General features: G+C 39.9%; 2 protein-coding genes across 9 annotated transcripts in view; one reads left to right on the top strand and one right to left on the bottom strand.

The window, feature by feature from the left end:
* The window catches only part of CCT6B (chaperonin containing TCP1 subunit 6B), a 35,958-nt gene extending 22,306 nt beyond the window's left edge, over nucleotides 1-13,652 (bottom strand). For 3 of the 8 annotated variants that reach the window (XM_024980298.2, XM_059878167.1, XM_059878168.1), the window contains exons 1-5: nucleotides 13,345-13,584; nucleotides 11,468-11,531; nucleotides 10,781-10,915; nucleotides 7,794-7,967; nucleotides 1,576-1,679 (exon numbers count right to left, since the gene is read on the bottom strand). In XM_024980298.2, the coding sequence (XP_024836066.1) occupies nucleotides 1,576-1,679; nucleotides 7,794-7,967; nucleotides 10,781-10,915; nucleotides 11,468-11,531; nucleotides 13,345-13,481 (614 nt within the window). In that variant the 5' untranslated portion in view covers nucleotides 13,482-13,584. 8 annotated transcript variants of the gene reach the window in all.
* Nucleotides 13,642-15,382, top strand: ZNF830 (zinc finger protein 830). The gene has a single exon (NM_001082612.2). It carries the CDS (start codon nucleotides 13,673-13,675, stop codon nucleotides 14,792-14,794), a length of 1,122 nt encoding a protein of 373 aa, NP_001076081.1. The 5' UTR covers nucleotides 13,642-13,672; the 3' UTR covers nucleotides 14,795-15,382.
* The last annotated feature ends 3,711 nt before the right edge of the window (nucleotides 15,383-19,093 follow it).

Here is a 19,093-nt window from a genome sequence, read left to right as displayed (position 1 = left end):
TTTTACTACCAAAAACAACTAAAAATGCTGGATTAAAAACAACAACAACCCTTAAAAACACTGGAGAGCCACAAAACAGTACAGAGCCACAAAAGTTTTCTTTTCAAAACTGAAAACAAAATAGAAACTCCAGAGAGTAACTAGAAAACTGCAGGTACTCACCCTGAAGTCATCTCACAATTCAAGCATATCTGAACTTTGATCTTATAATGAGAGGGAGAAAGAATTAAAAGCTCAAGGATTATCCAAAGTAAAGAGTTTCGTAGAAGACTCTTTTCACATTAAGTGAACTTCAAAGGCTACATACTCAGGGTATAAACCAGCAGCCTTCATGTGAACTTGTAGTTAGAATTTGCAACAACTGGATATTCAATAAAAACCTCAAGCTGTGGCTTTAGTTTAAAGTAGTCTCTGGGCTTCTTGCAGCAGCAAACTCAAATCCTCTTTGTACAAAGGCGCTTCAGCCTAGGTCTCAAATTATTTCTACAAATACTTTTTTCAACACAATCAATGGCACACACTGGAAACAAGGCACAATGAGTGAGGACCAACAAAATACAGTAAACAACAGAAACAGAAAAGACAAAACTTTAAATATTGTAACACTAAACGTGAGCTATATGTTTAAAGAAGTGAAAAGTAAGTTTGAAAAGATCTGCAGGGAACAGGAAACCATACAAAATGAGAAGGACAAACCAAACAAAACTTCTATAAATACGTAAAAACACCCACACGTATATTGAAAATAAAGTACTTACAGACAAAATACAACATCTGAATTGGCTTCAAAATAATCCAAATTTGGGGCAAAAGAAAGGAAAGAGAAGTACAGAAAGAAAGGGAAGGGGGCATATAAGGTAAAAATAAGACGAACCATATATTAAAAATTGATAAAGATGAGTGACAGATATGTGGGAGTTCATTCACTATTCTATTCTACTTTTGTATGTGTTTAGACTATTCCATAATAGAATGTTTAAAATGAGTTAAGTCCAAAATCAACAAGGTGCTATTCACTCTGAGTACATACTACATACATACTCAGACAATGTTGACCGTCTTACCTCTCTGACCCCATCTTCTCCTTTTTTTCTCTTCCTATGACCCAGGCACGCTAGAACACCTCAAAACACACCTACATTGGGACATTTTCTACTGTTATTCCCTCTGCTTAGAACACTCTTCTTCTAGATGTTCACACGGCTATCACTCTAATTTCTTCAAAGACCGCTTTAGCTATTTAGTTTACTTTCTCATCACAATGTTCTTCCTTGACTATCCTAAAATCACACACATGCTCACACACACAACTGCTCTAGCCTCTTTACAGCACTTATTAGCATAATGTGCTATCTCTTTCAATTGGAAATGTAAGATTCTTAAAGAAACTGTTTTGTTTACTCTTCATTCCTAGCACCTAAAACAAATGAATGGTTGCTGATAAGTATCCAATTAATATATGCTAAACAAATAGAAAGATGTTGAATAAAAGTAACTAATGAAATTAATGACAGAATATCTGCAGATAATCAAGTATTCTAGATTCTATGCACTGTCAAAGTTTATGTCACTTACTTTGTATCTGTTTCCGATTTATGCTTCATCTCCATGATTTCTACCATGAAGAGATCGATAGGATAATTCGGTCTCCTAACTGCCAAAACAGAATCCACAACAGCCTGAAAGAGAAATGAATTAGAACAGTAAACTATTTGGTCTACTGAAAGAAACCACTGGCCCTAGTAGCTGATCACTAGACTAAGCAGATAAAGTGCTTCAGGCTCCAAAACACAGGGCAAGACAAAAAATACCACTTTCTCAGGGACACTAATGATAACCAAGGCCAGTGGATATTTTAGAGCCTACATGAACTTCAGAGATTATCAGGTCCAAACCCTTCATTTAACAGGGAAGACTTTAAGAATTATGGTCTTAAAACAAAGTCTAACAGGTAGTAGTGGAGTCAGGACTAGAAATCAGAGATGTCTTTAACTGCCAAGCCTACTATACCAACACTACTCAGACTTTTCCACCAAAGGACACCTTAATGGAAAAGAAGGAAATGTCATCTAAGGAAAGAGGTCAAATATGCTCGCTCTAACAACATGAAATTTTTAAGTCTGTTTTACTGTGAAATTTTTCCATGTCATGCCACAATATATACATTTGTTTTTTAATTTTTACTGGAGTATAGTTGATTTACAGCATTGTTTTGCACATTTGTTTTAATGTGAAAATAATGCTTTTCCTCAAAATTGTAAAGTAAATTGACACTTCAGAAAGATATGTCTCATTTAGTCTGCCAAATATCCCCAGGGATATGAAATTTGAGAAGCACAACACAACACAGCCTATAGCTTAACTCAGAAAGTAATACTAAAATAACTGACTACAGAAATTAAGTGCTGTAGTATAACCATCCTAAAATATAAATAAAGGGAAAAAAATCTGTATCTTGGAAAAGTTTACTGAGGGAATATGATTTAGGGGTTTGATGCCTAAGGGGAATAATGATAAACCACTGGAAAGTGAGAGTATACAGTGTTTCTGTAGCTCCAAAAGAGAATGGGGACCCTAATTAGATAGCCCTAATGGGGGCCAGGTGATATATGTATTCTGCTGCTGCTAAATCGCTTCAGTCGTGTCCAACTCTGTGCGACCCCATAGACGGCAGCCCACCAGGCTCCCCCGTCCCTGGGATTCTCCAGGCAAGAACACTGGAGTGGATTGCCATTTCCTTCTCCAATGCATGAAAGTGGAAAGTGAAAGCAAAGTCATTCAGTTGTGTCTGACTCGTAGCGACCCCATGGACTTCAGCCTACCAGGCTCCTCTGTCCATGAGATTTTCCAGGCAAGAGTACTGCAGTGGGGTGCCATCACCTTCTCCAATATGTACTCTAACAGCAGAAAATATAGCAGTCTTTATATAGACTCTGCTTAGCAAGAAAATGCCTTAATTTCTTAGTTTGATTTCCCCAGTCAGTTTTATTATTGGTAAGCAACAGGGAGGGAACACAGCCCTGCCCATCAAAAGAACACTGGATTAAAGATTTACTGAGCACAGCCCTGCCCATAAGAACAAGTTCCAGTTTCCCGCTCAGTAGGTCTCTTCCACCAAGAAGCCTCCATAAGCCTCTTACCCTTCTCCATCAGAGGACAGACAGAATGAAAACCACAATCACAGAAAACTAACCAAACTGATCACATGGACTACAGCCTTGTCTAACTCAATGAAACTATGAGCCATGCCATGTAGGGCCAACCAAGATGCATGGGTCATGGTGGAGAGTTCTGACAAAACGTGGTCCACTGGAGAAGGGAATGGCAAATCACTTCAGTATTCTTGCCTTGAGAACCACATGAACAGTATGAAAAGGCAAAAAGGTATGACACTGAAAGATGAACTCCCCAGGTAGATAGGCGTCCAATATGCTACTGGAGATTAGTAGAAAAATAACTCCAGGAAGAATGAAGAGACAGAGCCAAAGTGAAAACAATACTCACTTGTGGATGTGACTGGTGATGGAAGTAAAGTCCGATGCTGTAAGAACGATATTGCATAGGAACCTGGAATGTTAGCTCCATGAATCAAAGCAAATTGGAACTGGTCAAACAGGAGATGGCAAGAGGGAACATCAACATTTTAGGAATGAGTGAACTAAAATGAACTGGAATGGGTGAATTTAACTCAGATGACCATTATATCTACTACTATGGGGAAGAATCCCGTAGAAGAAAGGGAGTAGCCCTCATAGTCAACAAAAGAGTCCAAAATGCAGTACTGGGATGCAATCTCAAAAACAACAGGATGATCTCTGTTCGCTTCCAGGCAAACCATTCAGTATCACAGTAATACAAGTCTATGCCCCAACCAGTAACGCTGAAGAAGCTGAATGGTTCTATGAAGACCTACAAGACCTTCTAGAACTGTCAGGTAGGTAGAATAGGGAAAAGGAGTCCAAAATGGTGGTGGCTAAAAGACAAGGAAGGTCCGAGGGCCAGAGTGAAGACTTCAGGCAGAACAAACAGAACAAACAGCACTCCTGGCTAAGCCCAATTTGCATAGGGCAGGCCCAGGTGGAGGAAAAAACATACACAAGGAGGAGCCAAAGCGCTTTCTCTCGGACTCTCTCTCCTGCGTGCGTGTGCTCTTTTCTCTCTCTCTTTCTCTCTCTCTCTCTCTCTCACTCTCCTGCTATCTTCTAAATAAAATAGAGTATTTTATTTAGTGTATCAGTAACACTGATTTGCCTAAGAGCTGTAACACGGTTTGTCCAAGACCCGAGAGCTGTGATGCGCCGAGGGCTTTAAGGTCCGTTGCTCCAAATCTTTGTTGTGACGAGACAAAGAACCGAGGAACATACACTCGCATGACAGAACTAACACCCAAAAAAGATGTCCTTTTCATTATAGGGGACTGGAATGCAAAAGTAGCAAGTCAAGAGCTACCTAGAGTAACAGGCAAATTTGCCCTTGGAGTACAAAATGAAACAGGGCAAAGGCTGACAGGGTTTCACTAAGAGAACGCACTGGTCATAGCAAACACTCTCTTCCAACAACACAAGAGAAGACTCTACACATGGACATCATCAGAGGGTCAATACTGAAATCAGATTCATTATATTCTTGGCAGCCAAAGAGGGAGAAGCTTTGTACAGTCAGCAAAAATAAGATCGGAAACTGACTGTGGCTCAGGTGAACTTCTTATTGTCAAATTCAGACTTAAATTGAAGAAAGTAGGGAAAACCACTAGACCATTCAGGTATGACCTAAATCAAATCCCTTAAAATTATACAGTGGAAGTGACAAATACATTCAAGAGATTACATCTGATAGACAAGGTGCCTGAAGAACTACGGACAGAGGTTCGTGACACTGTATAGGAGGCATTGATAAAGACCATCCCCAAGAAGAACAAATGCAATAAGGCAAAATGGTTGTCTGAAGGGGCCTTACAAAGAGCTGAGACATAAAGAGAAGCAAAAGGCAAGGGAGAAAAGGAAAGATACACCCATTTGAATGCAGAGTTCCAAGGAATAGCAAGGAGAGATAAGAAAGCCTTCCTCAGCGATCAATGCAAAGAAATAGAGGAAAACAACAGAATGGGAAAGACTAGAGATCTCTTCAAGAAAATTAGAGATACCAAGGGAACATTTCATGCAAAGATGGGCACAATAAAGGACAGAAATGATATGGATCTAACAGAAGCAGAAGATATTAAGAAAAGATGGCAAGAATACACAGAAGAAATATACAAAAAAGATCTTCATGACCCAGATAACCATGATGGTGTGATCACTCACCTAGAACCAGACATCCTGGAATGCAAAGTCAAGTGGGCCTTAGGAAGCATCACTACGAACAAAGCTAGTGGAGGAGACAGAATTCCAGTTGAGCTATTTCAAATCCTAAAAGATGATACCATGAAAGTGCTGCACTCAATATGCCAGCAAATCTGGAAAACTCAGCAGTGGCCACAGGATGGGAAAAGGTCAGTTTTCATTCCAATCCCAAAGAAAGGCAATGCCAAAGAATGTTCAAACTACCACACAGTTGCACTCATCTCACACGCTAGTAAAGTAATGCTCAAAATTCTCCAAGCCAGGCTTCAGCAATACGTGAACCATGAACTTTCAGATGTTCAAGTTGGATTTAGAAAAGGCAGAGGAACCAGAGATCAAATTGCCAACATCTGCTGGATCATCAAAAAGCAAGAGAGCTCCAGAAAAACATCTACTTCTGCTTTATTGACTACACCAAAGCCTTTGTGTGGATCACAACAAACTGTGGAAAATTCTTCCAGAGATGGGAATACCAGACCACCTGACCTGCCTCCTGAGAAATCTGTATGCAGGTCAAGAAGCAACAGTCAGAACTGGACATGGAACAACAGACTGGTTCCAAATCAGGAAAGGACAATGTCAAGGTTGTATATTGTCATCCTGCTTATTTAACTTATACGCAAAGTACATCATGTGAAATGCCAGGCTGGATGAAGAACAAGCTGGAATCAAGGCTGCCAAGAGGAGTATCAATAACCTCAGATATGCAGATGGCACCACCCTTATGGCAGAAAAGTGAAGAAGAACTAAAAATTCTCTTGATGAAAGTGAAAGAGGAAAGTGAAAAGGTAGGCTTAAAATTCAACATTCAGAAAACTAATATCATGGCATCTGGCCCCTCACTTCATGGCAAATAGATGGGGAAACAGTGGAAACAGTGACAGACTTTATTTTGGGGGGCTCCAAAATCATTGCAGATGGTGACTGCAGCCATGAAATTAAAAGACACTTGCTCCTTGGATGAAAAGCTATGACCAACCTAGACAGCATATTAAAAAGCAGAGACATTACTTTGCCAACAAAGGTCCGTCTAGTCAAAGCTATGGTTTTTCCAGTAGTCATGTATGGATGTGAGAGTTGGACTATAAAGGAAAGCTGAGCACCGAAGAATTGATGCTTCTGAACTGTGGTGTTGGAGAAGACTCTTGAGAGTCCCTTAGACTGCAAGGAGATCCAACTAGTCCATCCTAAAGGAAATCAGTCCTGAATATGCATTGGAAGGACTGATGCTGAAGCTGAAACTCCAATCCTTTGGTCACCTGAGGCAAAGAATTGACTCATCGGAAAAGACCCTAAGGCTGGGAGAGATTGAAAATGAGAGGAGAAGGGGACGATAGAATGAGATAGTTGGATGGCATCACTCGCTTGATGGACATAAGTTTGAGTAAGCTTCAGGAGTTGGTGATGGACAGAGAAGCCTATTGTGCTGCAGTGCATGGGGTTGCAAAGAGTCGGACATGACTGAGCGACTGAACTGAACTGAAGAACTGAGTAGAAAGAACTCAGGTGTTTCGGTCCATCTGGTATTTGTATTTCTCAAAGTAAATTCAGTTCAGTTCAGTTTCTAATTTCCAAAGTAAATTAGTAAGATACAATTCTGATGTATATGTCAATGTCTTATGATCTCTTCATTCCTGATACACTAACACACTCGTTTCAAAAACAGTAAAGCGGAGGAACAATGATGACATCATCAAACTATAGGTATCTGATAAAAAAAAAAACTTTCCCAGAATTCCCAACCTTATATATTTATATATATTCTACCTTTATAAGTAAACATGTATACATTTCCCAGATTTGAATATTATCTATCAACTCCCTCATGTTCATTAAAGTGGTAATCTCAATTACAAGGTACACTGTCAAAACTATGTCCCCAACCTTGCATAATAAATATGGACCTCTAGCTTTAGGAGACCAGTATATAATTCCAGTGGTGTCCAGAGGGGGTGATCCACAGGTAGCCAAGCCCAACTTAATAACAAAAGGTTTAACATGACACTTTTGAAAAATTATACATACTGTTCTGACCAATCAAATCTATTCTATAAGTAAGCCTATAAATAAATGTCTGTCTTCTATATTTTATTGTATGTTCAAAAGGACCACATGTCATAGCTGACTGGGGGCTTCCCAGGTGGCACAGTGGTAAAGAATCTACCTACCAATGCAGGGGACATAAGAGATGCAGGTTCCATCCCCGGGTTGGGAAGATCCCCTGGAGAAGGAAATGGCAACCCACTCCACTATTCTTGCCTGGAAAATTCCATGGGCAGAGAAGCAAAGAGTCCATGGTGTTGCAAAGAGTAGGACACAACTGAGCGTGCGCGCACGTGCACACACACAGACACACACAAGCACACACGAATAGTTGATTATCTTATAAGAAAAAGAAAAATGTCACCATGTGTTAGTCTGTACTCATTCTGCAAAAGTTTAACTACATACCTCTGTTAACACATCAGCCAGTTGAGGATGAACCTTAGTTTGTAGAGATGTTCTAGCCACATCTAAAAGGATTTCTCTTTTCATCTCTTTTTTAATTTTAACTTGTTCCAAAACTTCAAGTGCCTTTATTTTTGCAATTTCAAAGCCTTCAGCTATTATTCTAGGGTGCAGGCCCTAACACAACAACATAAAACTATAAAGTAAGTTATACAAAGTAAAAGTAACGATCCTTTCCTATTAATAGGATTGTCCAAAAAAAGTAATTACCCACATCAATGCCACTAAATATAAGTGTAGATATGTAATTTATAAAAGTACTCTTTCAGTGCTTCATATTTAAAACAATCTCAAACTTATGGAAAAAGTGTTTACATTTTATGACAGTATAAAGAAGTACAAAAGTTATTCTTATTTTTGAAAACTATAACACATTGTTGTGTAGTACTCTTCCAAATGAGCACAAAACTCCTTGTAATGCAGAGGAAAAGAACCAGCACAGTTTGGAGAAAAATGACAGATAGGCAGCACCTTCACAAAATGTTCAAAGTTAACATCATAGAATGGAACAAACACACACTATGTGCCTCTTGATAAACTGCATTAAGACCTCAACAGCACTCCATGCCATTTCTGCTGAAAGTTCATAACCTCAATCTGATCGTGAGGAAATAGACAAATCCAAACTGAGGGACTTTCTTTAAAAAAAAAAAAAACAGCCTATACTCTAAAAGTAGCTATGTCAGCAATGTCATGAAACACAACAGATGGCTTAGGAACTATTCCAGCTTAAAGAAGACTAAAGGGATATGACAACTGAATATGATGCATGAGCCTAAATTTTCTTCTGCTGTAAAGGACAGTATTGGGATAAGTGATGAAATTTGAACAAAACCCGCAGATCAGATAATAGTACTTTAGCAATGTGTTTATATTAATGTCCTATTTTGATCACTATACTGTGGTTATATATGAGAATTCCATGATTTTAAGAAAGATGCACTGAAATATTTAGATCACCATGTCTGGAACTTATTCTTATACCATTAGAAAAAATATGTATATTACTATATATGGTATATATGGTACATATACATATATATATATATATATATATATAAAACATATACATATATTTATGAACAAGAGAGAAATGTTACCCTTTGGAGTATTCTTGCAAATTTTCTATAGGTCTGACATTATAACAAAATTTTTTTTGAAAAAACACTGTTGCTTATTCTGGAAAGTAATACATAAACTTATGGAAGGCTGGAACTAGTTCTAATTTATTCCCATCCTCCATTCATTTACATCAGTCCTACAGTAACTTCAAAAATTGACATTTATTGAGCATTTGTACCAGGCACTGTTCTAAGGACTTTACATGTATTATTTCAGTCCCCTCAACACTATGAAGTGGGTGCTGATATTATTCCTGTTTCACAGATGAGGAAATTTAGGCTTAAAGGCTTAGATCACCAGCCTAGTAAGAGCCGGAGTCAGGATTTAAACCCATAAGACCTGATGCCAGAGCCTGTGTTACTAACCATCTTCAAAACATTTCTTCAGCCTAGGACTTCACAACTTCTCACCTGGACTACTAGGAAAAACATCAGTCTTGACTCTCTTAAACTGTCCCCTAAATATCTGAAATGCCCATCTGACCATTAATTAACTCATTAATATGTTAATATGAATATTCTTCTTGGTTAATATTAAGTGCCTATTCACTACTGTCTGCATCACTTTAAACTCCACCAACGCCAAACTGCTTGCAGCTGTGCACACACACCGGCTGTTCCTCTTTTCTGCGCCTCTGCTCATGCTGTCCCTTCTGCCTGGAATGTCATTCTCCTCACCTGTCACTCTTTGATCAGGCTCACTCCTCCTTATCCTAAAGATTCAGCCCAGGCCTCTTTCCTGCAGAGTTCTTCCTGATTACCTTTAGATTAGGTCAGTTTCCCAAAAACTGTCATTGGTTTAGGATGGACATACGACCAATGTTGGCCCAATCATATAAAGGAAGAACTTTTAGTCCATGACTGACTGAATTGTTTTCTCTTGTCCTCTCCTGCTGAGGATTAGTAAGGGAAGCAGGGAGCCTCATCTCTTCTGACAGTCTTTCATTCAGGATGGAAATAAGCCCATGATGAAACAGCTTCATAAGTGCAAGAGCTAAGAGACAGAAAGGACCTGGGCAATTGATGACTTGGTAAATTTTTAATCAATGAATCCTAGAAGCCTGCTTTATTGCTCTATTTTTTGCTATGGGAGAAAATTTTTTATTGTTTAAGTGACTTTTAGTCAAGTTTCCACTGCTTACAGCCAAAAGCATCCTAAAATAAGTTGCATGCACTGAATTAATAGACAATTCCCAATACTAAATGAAACACAAAGAAGTGATCCTTTGAGCACTTTGACCAGATTATGCTTTGCTAAAATGGTCCTTGAAAGAGCAGAAATTCAACTACTTAATTAGAAAAGACAGATAAATAATGCAGAGAAAACAATACAAATTGAACAAAGGCACGGAGGTAGAAATTATGTAATTATTTCACAGGCCAGTGAATGAAGGAGTCTGGCTACAGTAGACTGTTTACAAAGGAAACTAAAATTAGAAAGGTAGGTAAATTCACAATGTGGATAAGCTTCAATAATTTTCCTCTAGTTATTTTTTTTAAAGGTCCATAATTTGGTTTCAGCTTTATCAGTGGTATTTTCTTTCTTAGGCCATTAGTCATGGGTACATGGCTAATTTTTTAACTTTTATGTATCTCAAATATTTTTTAGGGTTAAGGTTATGTATATCATTTCAATAAAAAGGCATTATTTTGGCAAAAAGATTCATTGTTATTTCCATTTATAACTGTTCAAAAATATCTTGATAAAAATTAATTATTGCAGTCTAAAATTAAACCATTTTACTAACAAAAAATAACTTTCTATTCAAAAAATACCACATGAATGTGCATTCTATGAAATTCTAATACCTCAGAAATGTAAAGATCAGCTTGTTTTAGTAACTCTCCAATGATTAGAACATTTGAAGTGGTACCATCTCCTGTAATGTCGTCCTGGGCTGTTGCTACTTTTGCTATCAAGGAAGCTGTTGGGTGTTGAATTTGCTGAAAAAAGTAAGCAGATTACAAAAGAGAGAGAATGAGAGAAAGAGTCCACCACAAGCAAGATAACATAAGGGTCAAAAGTAAAATTAAGAAACTAAATAAGCTTCATTCTATTAGTTCACAAGTTCTGTATTATCATACATAATACATGTCAAAACCAAAAGTTAAAAACTGAGAACTAATGAGGTTTGAACACCTTATAAAAGCATCTCTGCTTCAGAATGCAATGACATTTCCAAAATAAGATTAAATCCTTCAATCCTGAAGATGAATATATTTACTAAAATTGCAAGGAATTTTTTTCCCCATGATTGCAAAGAACATACTGCAGTGCCTTTAAAAAATGTAACTAATTTGGAAGTATCCCTAAGCTATTATGTGTAAGATTTGAAAACAGTCAATAGACTTTTTTTTTCCCCTAAGGTTTAATCCAACAAACATATCTCATGACAGCAGTATTTAGCTTATGGCCTTGGTTTAAAGATATACAAATTGCACTATGTCCTCAGTTATGACTTATCAAGGTTTATTAAGTCAGCAACATCAGCTCACCATCTCATGGAGCAGCACATTGCCATCTTTGGTGAGTTTGACATCTCCTGCACCAGAAACAAGCCTGTTCAGAAAACAGTAGTTATTAACCTCATATGGCAAGAGCCAAACAAGATACTTCCAGTATTTGCCACTCCACTATCTTTAAGTAACTGGGCGTGGAAAACTTCCATTATATCATGGGGGATACCACAGTAATTACCACCATTTGCAACCCACAATATTACTTCTCCCCAGATGGACTGCAATGGTGATTTCATTTCCAAAGGAGGATTTACAAGTCTAAGGATAGAAGCAGTCAATGAGTTATGAACAGTGGTTTGGTACTTCGAAGAGTACCTGGAAGTCTACAAACCACATATTTGTGAATTTCCTGCAGGTTTCTTATTTTTGTGAAATGTTACATTCACTCACTGAACTATTTTTTCCTTCATCTTTCGTGTTTATAAGATCAAGTTCTGTCAACCCTACAATCTAAAGGTCTCTTGAATCTACCCTCTCCTGTCATTTCCAGTCATCATCATCTCTAATCTGGACTACTTAGCATCCTAATATTTCTGAATTGGAATCTACCCTCCACACTGCATTTATCTTTCTAAAAGACAATGTGATTCAGTAAGTTTCCTGAAAAAAAAAAAAAATCCATGATTTTCATGTTCTCCATCACCTTCAAGGTAAAAGCCAAGCTATTTAACAATGACATAGTTTACCTTTCCCAATTTGGGGAATGTCTATTCTTTTCTACTTCTTCTACCAAGTGAGATCTTGTGGGAAAATCGTGTGGTTCCCTTAATAAATCATGTTTGGTTTCGTTTCTGTTGGATTTATACCGTTGGGCTTTCTTGGTCCTGAAGTTATTCTACCTAGAAGGCCTTTACTCCCTTCTCTAACTGGTGAACTTTAATCCTCTTTCAAGATTGAGGAAAAATTCTATTATTTGAGAAGCTTTCCTTTCTCCCTTCTGTCATCAGTTACAATCCCTTTCCTCAGTACAATATATGCTATATATACATATATATATATATATATATATATATAACCATTAGCACATTCATCTCTATCAGAATTCCTTAAGAACAGAAACTGTATCTTGGTCATCTCTGTATTCCCAGGATCCCAACTAGACATTAGTGCCCTCTTTTACTGTTAATATTAATTACTCTGCTCATTCTTCTGAGACTGTATCTCTCCTCTTACACTTCATCATTGCCCTCACTAGTCTCTTTCTCTCACTCTTTTTTTCTTGGTCACACCACACGGCATGAGGGATCTTTTAGTTCCCCCACCAGGTATCTAACCGCTGCCCCTTCAGTGGAAGCCGGGAGTCTGAACCAGTAGACAGCCAGGGAAGTCTCTTTCCCATCCCCACTCTCTTCTAAAGCAAATGGTCCTAAATAAATACATGCTAAAGGATGAATAGATATGATGAACCCTATGCACAGAGCGTACAACTTGTCTAAGGACTTAAAATCTAAAGAACTTGGATTTGAACCCAAGCCTGCCAGGCTCCAGAGCCCGAGCCCTCTCCATTACAGCACACTGCCAAACAAAACCCAAACTCTTTAAAGGCAAGAGAGCTAGATAGCTTTTGTTTCATTCGAGACACTTAATGAACTTTTAATTACATATGAACCTAAACAAGAAGTTGGGGGGTGGGGGCGGGGGGTGGTCGCCGCTTCACTCGTGAGCCCTTTCTTCGGGGAGCATTTCTCCTCGATCAGGCAGGAGATGAACTCAGGGCAGGAATGAAAACGAGGGAAAGCAGGCCCACAAATGCGTCCACACCGCTCCAAACTCTGCGGAACCTCTACCTCACAGGGCGCCCCGATGCCCAACAAACCCCGACGCCCTAACCGCCGCTCCAACGGCCGTCTCACATTTTCATGGTGCCCTTGGGACCCAAGTTGGTCCGCAACACATCCTGCAGCCCTCGGGCGGCGCATATATTGACGGCCAAGGCTGCCTGGGCCCGTGCCACCTCAGCCTTGGAGTTTATGGCCTTTATCGCAGCCATGAACAGAATGTCGGAGAAGCGACCCTACAGGCAAAAATCGCCTGTTACTAAAGGAATATACGTTACTGAAAGAAATCTAGGCGCGACCTCTCACGTCCCGCAGCCTCAGCCAATCCGCGTCCGGACAGGAAGTTACGTCATCAGGCGTCGCCGGGACGGAAGCCAGGATCGCCTCCGGTCGGATCGCAAAGATGGCGTCGTCCGCCTCAGCTCGGCCTCCCGCGGGTAAGCGAGTGGTGAATCAGGACGAACTGCGGCGGTTGATGAAGGAGAAGCAGCGTCTGAGCACCAACCGGAAACGGATAGAATCTCCATTCGCGAAGTACAACCGCTTGGGGCAGCTGAGTTGTGCCCTGTGTAACACTCCGGTTAAGAGCGAGCTCCTGTGGCAGACTCACGTCCTGGGAAAACAGCACCGAGAGAAAGTGGCCGAGCTGAAAGGCGCGAAGGAAGCAGCCCAGGGCCCGTCCGCCAGCGCAGTGCCTCAGTCCACCAAGAGGAAGGCGCCGGACTCTGAAAGCCAAGATGCCAAAAGAGCGAAGGCCTCCCTGGTTCCTCAGGTACAGCCCTCCACGTCCGCTTTGCCCACCAACTTTGACAAAGCCGGAAAGGAGTCCACTAGGGCGACCGTCGGTAAGGCTTCGGGACTCGGTTTACTCCCTGATTATGATGACGAGGAAGACGAGGAGGAGGAGAAGGGAGGAGGAGGAGGAGAAGGGAAGAAGGGGGATGCCTGTAAGCAGCCGTCCACTTCACAGAGCAAGGAACACTCACTTTCCTCTTCGCGGGAGGCAACTGGTAGCAGGCTGCCAAGCAATTTCTCGGATACAAATCCTCCCAAGGCCCCTTTAATCCCTCATTCCGGGTCAATTGAGAAAGCAGAAATACATGAAAAAGTAGTGGAAAGAAGAGAAAACACTGCGGAAGCATTACCGGAAGGGTTTTTTGACGACCCTGAGATAGATGCGAGGGTACGAAAGGTTGATGCCCCGAAGGACCAGATGGACAAAGAATGGGACGAATTTCAAAAAGCTATGAGACAGGTCAATACCATTTCCGAAGCCATAGTTGCAGAAGAGGATGAGGAGGGACGATTGGACCGGCAGATTGGGGAGATCGATGAGCAGATAGAGTGTTACCGTCGAGTGGAAAAGCTGCGGAATCGCCAGGATGAAATAAAAAATAAGCTTAAAGAGGTTCTGACCATAAAAGAACTGCAGAAAAAGGAAGAGGAGAATGTTGACAGCGATGACGAGGGGGAACTACAGGATTTGTTGTCTCAGGATTGGAGAGTGAAGGGAGCTTTGTTATAGGGTTTCAGAGACCTACGATTTTGTACTGTTGTGTAGAAAGTGCTGTCTCAGTACAGTACCCTTTACTCCATGCCTAGAGATTTGGTAACCCAATTGGATTATTGAGATACAATGAGTCTGCGAAGAGACCACTTTGGAAAATTAGTGTAAAATATTTTTGAGGTAGAGGTGTTTTTGAATTATTACATACTTAAATGCCAGTTTTTTCACACACTTATATAGCTAAAGTTTGGGTTGTAAAAACTGTAAATGTTGTACATACTAAATATATATTTACTTAAGAATTCTGGTTTGAAATTTATAAATTAATAGAAGTCAGACTAACAGACAAGCTTTTAAATGAAAACCAGTGTGGCGTTTGCGGTATATATGACTTGTTCTTTTCCAACTCCCTAAATCAAATTCAAGGTTATTTTGTTGTTTTTAAGAACACTGCTCATGAACACATAAGTTATTCAGAGCTAATTAGTTCTCTCTTTTATAAAACTATGTTCCAGGAGAACATAGTGAAAAATACATGCCAAGCATAACCAACTTCCTTAATCCAGAGTTTCTGTATTAAACTAGTAATTCTTGGTTGTAGATGCACATGAAAATTTCATGCAGTTTTTTTAAAAGTGTACATGAATCATGTGTGAAACTTTTTAAAAAATTCATGTGCCCCTACCATTGAAGAGATTCAGTAAAGCTAGAGTGGGGCTCAGACACCTGTGTTCGTTTTGAAAGCTTCCCAGGTACTTCTGTGAGAATTCCCAGATGGTCCAGTGGTCAGGGGTCTGTATTTCCACTGCAACGGGCGTGGGTTCAGTCTCTGGTACCCTGGTCAGGAAACTAAGATCCCAGAAAGCTGTGAGGCTTGGCCAAAAAAAAAGCAAGCTTCCCATTATTCTAATAAGGCTAAAATTTGGGAACCATTGTGCTAAATCCAGAACACATTTACATTTTCCCAGGCTTTATTTTTTCTTTAAATGACACATCCCACAAGTTTACTGTCTGTCACATAAAAGAAATACTATCTTTTATTTATATTACACCTAATCTTAGATTTTATTGTTAAACATTGTGGTAAATTAGGGTTCAGAGTTAACATGTTCTATCAGTTGTAGGAAGGAGGTAATAGCTAAGACTTTCTTAGAATATAAGCCAGGCAGAGTTCTAAGTTATTTATTTACATAAGCTCAATCTGATTTCCCTGAAGCCCAGGTTTTAGGTCCAGGGTTAAGGTATGAAAAAACCTTGAATGTTGAACAAAAGAATTCTTCCTACAGACACTGGGCAAAAAGAAAGTTCTTGAGCCAAGAGTTATATCTGCAAAACATATGGAAGATTATTTTAGTTGCAGGATATAGAATGGAATGAACATGGGTAGGGGAAACTACATGGAAACTAGACTTTAAAAGCAAAGCAACTAAGACTAACTAGGTATGTACTGAAAGAAAGGCAATAGAATTGAAGAATTTCACAGGAAGAGCTAACAGTGACTACAAGTGAAGAACAATAGGAGAAATATAGATGGAATTCAGGGGTTTGGAGTTTTTCTAGTATGGGTGCCTGTAAGAAGTTATCTTAACACTTCCAGAGCATTTTAATTGTCCTATGGCCATTGGCAGAAAGGTTTTGCTTTCCTGATCTGTCCAGCTGATCTTCAGTTTGATAATGTAAAGGGTATGTCTGCATCAAATATATGAATCCAGACTTAGAATTTTTTTTATCATTTATCATACTATTTCAGGATGTGAGAAAGTACAAGGTGGGGCTTGAAGGGTAGGCTCACTTCTACACAGGCCTAAGAGAGTAGGCTAATGATCTAGAGGAGCACTGTATATTAAAACTGTAATTCAAGGGACTTCCCTGGGGGTCCAGGGGTTAAGACTTGGCCTTCCAATACAGGGGGTGCATGTTTGATCCCTGCTCAGGCAGCTAAGACCCCACATGCCTTGCAGACAATAAACCAAAACGTAAAACAAGAAATCTTATAACAAATTCAATAAAAACTTTATTTTTTTTTAATAAAGACTTTAAAAATGGTCCATGTAAAAAAAAATCTTTTAAAAAAACGTATTCTTAATTAAAAATAAGTGGCTCAGCAGTAAAGAATCCACATGCAGTGCAGGCTACCTAGGTTCGATCCCCGGGTCAGGTAAATCTGGAGTAGGAAATGGCAACTCGCTCCAGTATTCTTGCCTAGAGAATTCCACAGACTGAGGAGCCGGGCAGGCTGCAGTCCTGGTGTCCCAAAGTCATATACAACAGCATCTGAGCATACACACATATAAAATGCAAGCCAGATACATATATTAAATTTTCTAGTACCTACATGAAAAAGTAAGAAGAATGTGAAATTAGTTTTCACATGGGGCATGGGCTGGATCCCTAGTTAGGGAACAAAGATTCCACATTTTGCACCAAACAGCCAAAAAAATAAAGGTATCCAAATGGAAAATAGAACATCCTCAGGAGGTAGTGAGCAGCTTAGTTTAACTGGAGCAGTGTTTATTCCTGACAACAGTGGGAGTGGCAATTGTAAAGGTAGGTTACAAACCAAGGAGGGCCTTGAATGCCATTCTCTAAGGAGTTGGCACTTTCACTCAGTTAACAGTTGAGTAGCCTTGAGGTTATTGAGTCCTTTACTGTAACAGTTGAAGAGCTTAAGGAGTGCCAAGCATAGAAGCCCCCCACTGGGTTTTTAGGAGGACCCAAAAGCTCTCAAAACTCAGAGCATGAGTAATGGGGCCTTGATCAAAAGCCAGTGAATTCTTGTTGAATCTGAGATTGATGTAGACAGCAACAGGAGTTGATGAATCCTTGATCCTCCATGCCTTGGAGAGCTTCTTTATACCTCTTAGAGCTATGTGAAACAGGTTTTGCATTAGACCACGAATATCAACCATGTTTCCAAATTCTAAGAACTGGTCCCAAAGATGTCTTCTTGTCATGTTGTCTTTTTAGAAACTCCCCGCTAAAGACTTCCCTGGTGGCTCAGATGGTAAAGTGTGTACCTACAATGCAGGAGACCTGGGTTCGATCCCTGGGTCGGGAAGATCCCCTGGAGAAGGAAATGGCAACCCACTCCAGTACTCTTGCCTGGAGAAGCCCATGGATGGAGGAGCCTGGTGGGCTACAATCCATGGGGTTGCAAAGAGTTGGACATGACTGAGCGACTTCACTTTCACTTTCACTTTTCCCCTAATGCAGCCAGGGCTTCCCACTTGGCACAGTGGTAAAGAATCCACCTGTCAATGCAAGAGATACAAGAGACATTTCAATCCCTAGGTCAGGAAGATTCCCTGAAGGAGGATATGGCAATCCACTCCAGTATTCCTGCCTGGAAAATCCTATGGAGAGAGGAGCCTGGCAAGCCACAGTCCATGGGGTCACAAAAGAGATGGACACAACTGAGCATGCACATGCGGGCACACACACTAATGCATCCAACATTTACAGACATACCTCAGAGATGTTGCAAGTTCTATTCCAGACCACTATAATAATAAAGCAAGTCACACAAATTTTTTGACTTTCCAATACATAAAAAAGTTACTGTAGTCTATCAAGTGTATAATAGCATTTTGTCTTGAAAAAAAGTATTGATACATATCTTAATTTAAAAATTCTTGTAGAATATGCTAACCATCATCTGAGCCTTCAGTGACCACAGTAGTAACCTCAAAGATCACTGATTATAGATGACCATAACAATGGTCATGTATGGATGTGAGAGTTGGACTATAAAGAAAGCTGAGCGTCAAAGAATTGATGCTTTTGAACTGTGGTGTTGGAGAACACTCTTGAGAGTCCCTTGGACTGCAAGGAGATCCAACCAGTCCATCCTAAAGGAGATCAGTCCTGGGTGTTTATTGGAAGGACTGATGTTGAAGCTGAAACTCCAATACTTTGGCCACCTGATGTGAAGGGCTGACTCATTTGAAAAGACCCTGTACTGGGAAAGATTGAAGATGGGAGGAGAAGGGGACGACAGAGGATTAGATGGTTGGATGGCATCACCGACTCAATGGACATGGGTTTGGGTGAACTCCGGAGTTGGTGATGGACAGGGAAGCCTGGCGTGGTGCGGTTCATGGTGTCGCAAAGAGTCGGACACGACTGAGTGACTGAACTGAACAAATACAATATGGGAAAAGTTTGAAATATTATGGGAATTATCAAAATGTGACACAGGGACACAAAGTGAGCAAATGCTGTTAGAAAAATGGCACCAATTGACTAGTTCAATGCAAAGTTGCCACAAACCTTCAATTTGTAAAAACAAAAGCAGTACTACAAAGTGCAATAAAATGA

Source organism: Bos taurus, chromosome 19 (assembly GCF_002263795.3).
Source record: "Bos taurus isolate L1 Dominette 01449 registration number 42190680 breed Hereford chromosome 19, ARS-UCD2.0, whole genome shotgun sequence".
Taxonomy (NCBI): Eukaryota; Metazoa; Chordata; class Mammalia; order Artiodactyla; family Bovidae; genus Bos; species Bos taurus.
Note: the sequence above shows the minus strand (reverse complement) of the source record. Positions and strands in the feature narration are given on the sequence as shown.

What these genes read in the sequence shown, in the direction of transcription:
- ZNF830 (NM_001082612.2), top strand. Translation starts at nt 13,673, where the DNA reads ATGGCGTCGTCCGCCTCAGCTCGGCCTCCCGCGGGTAAGCGAGTGGTG.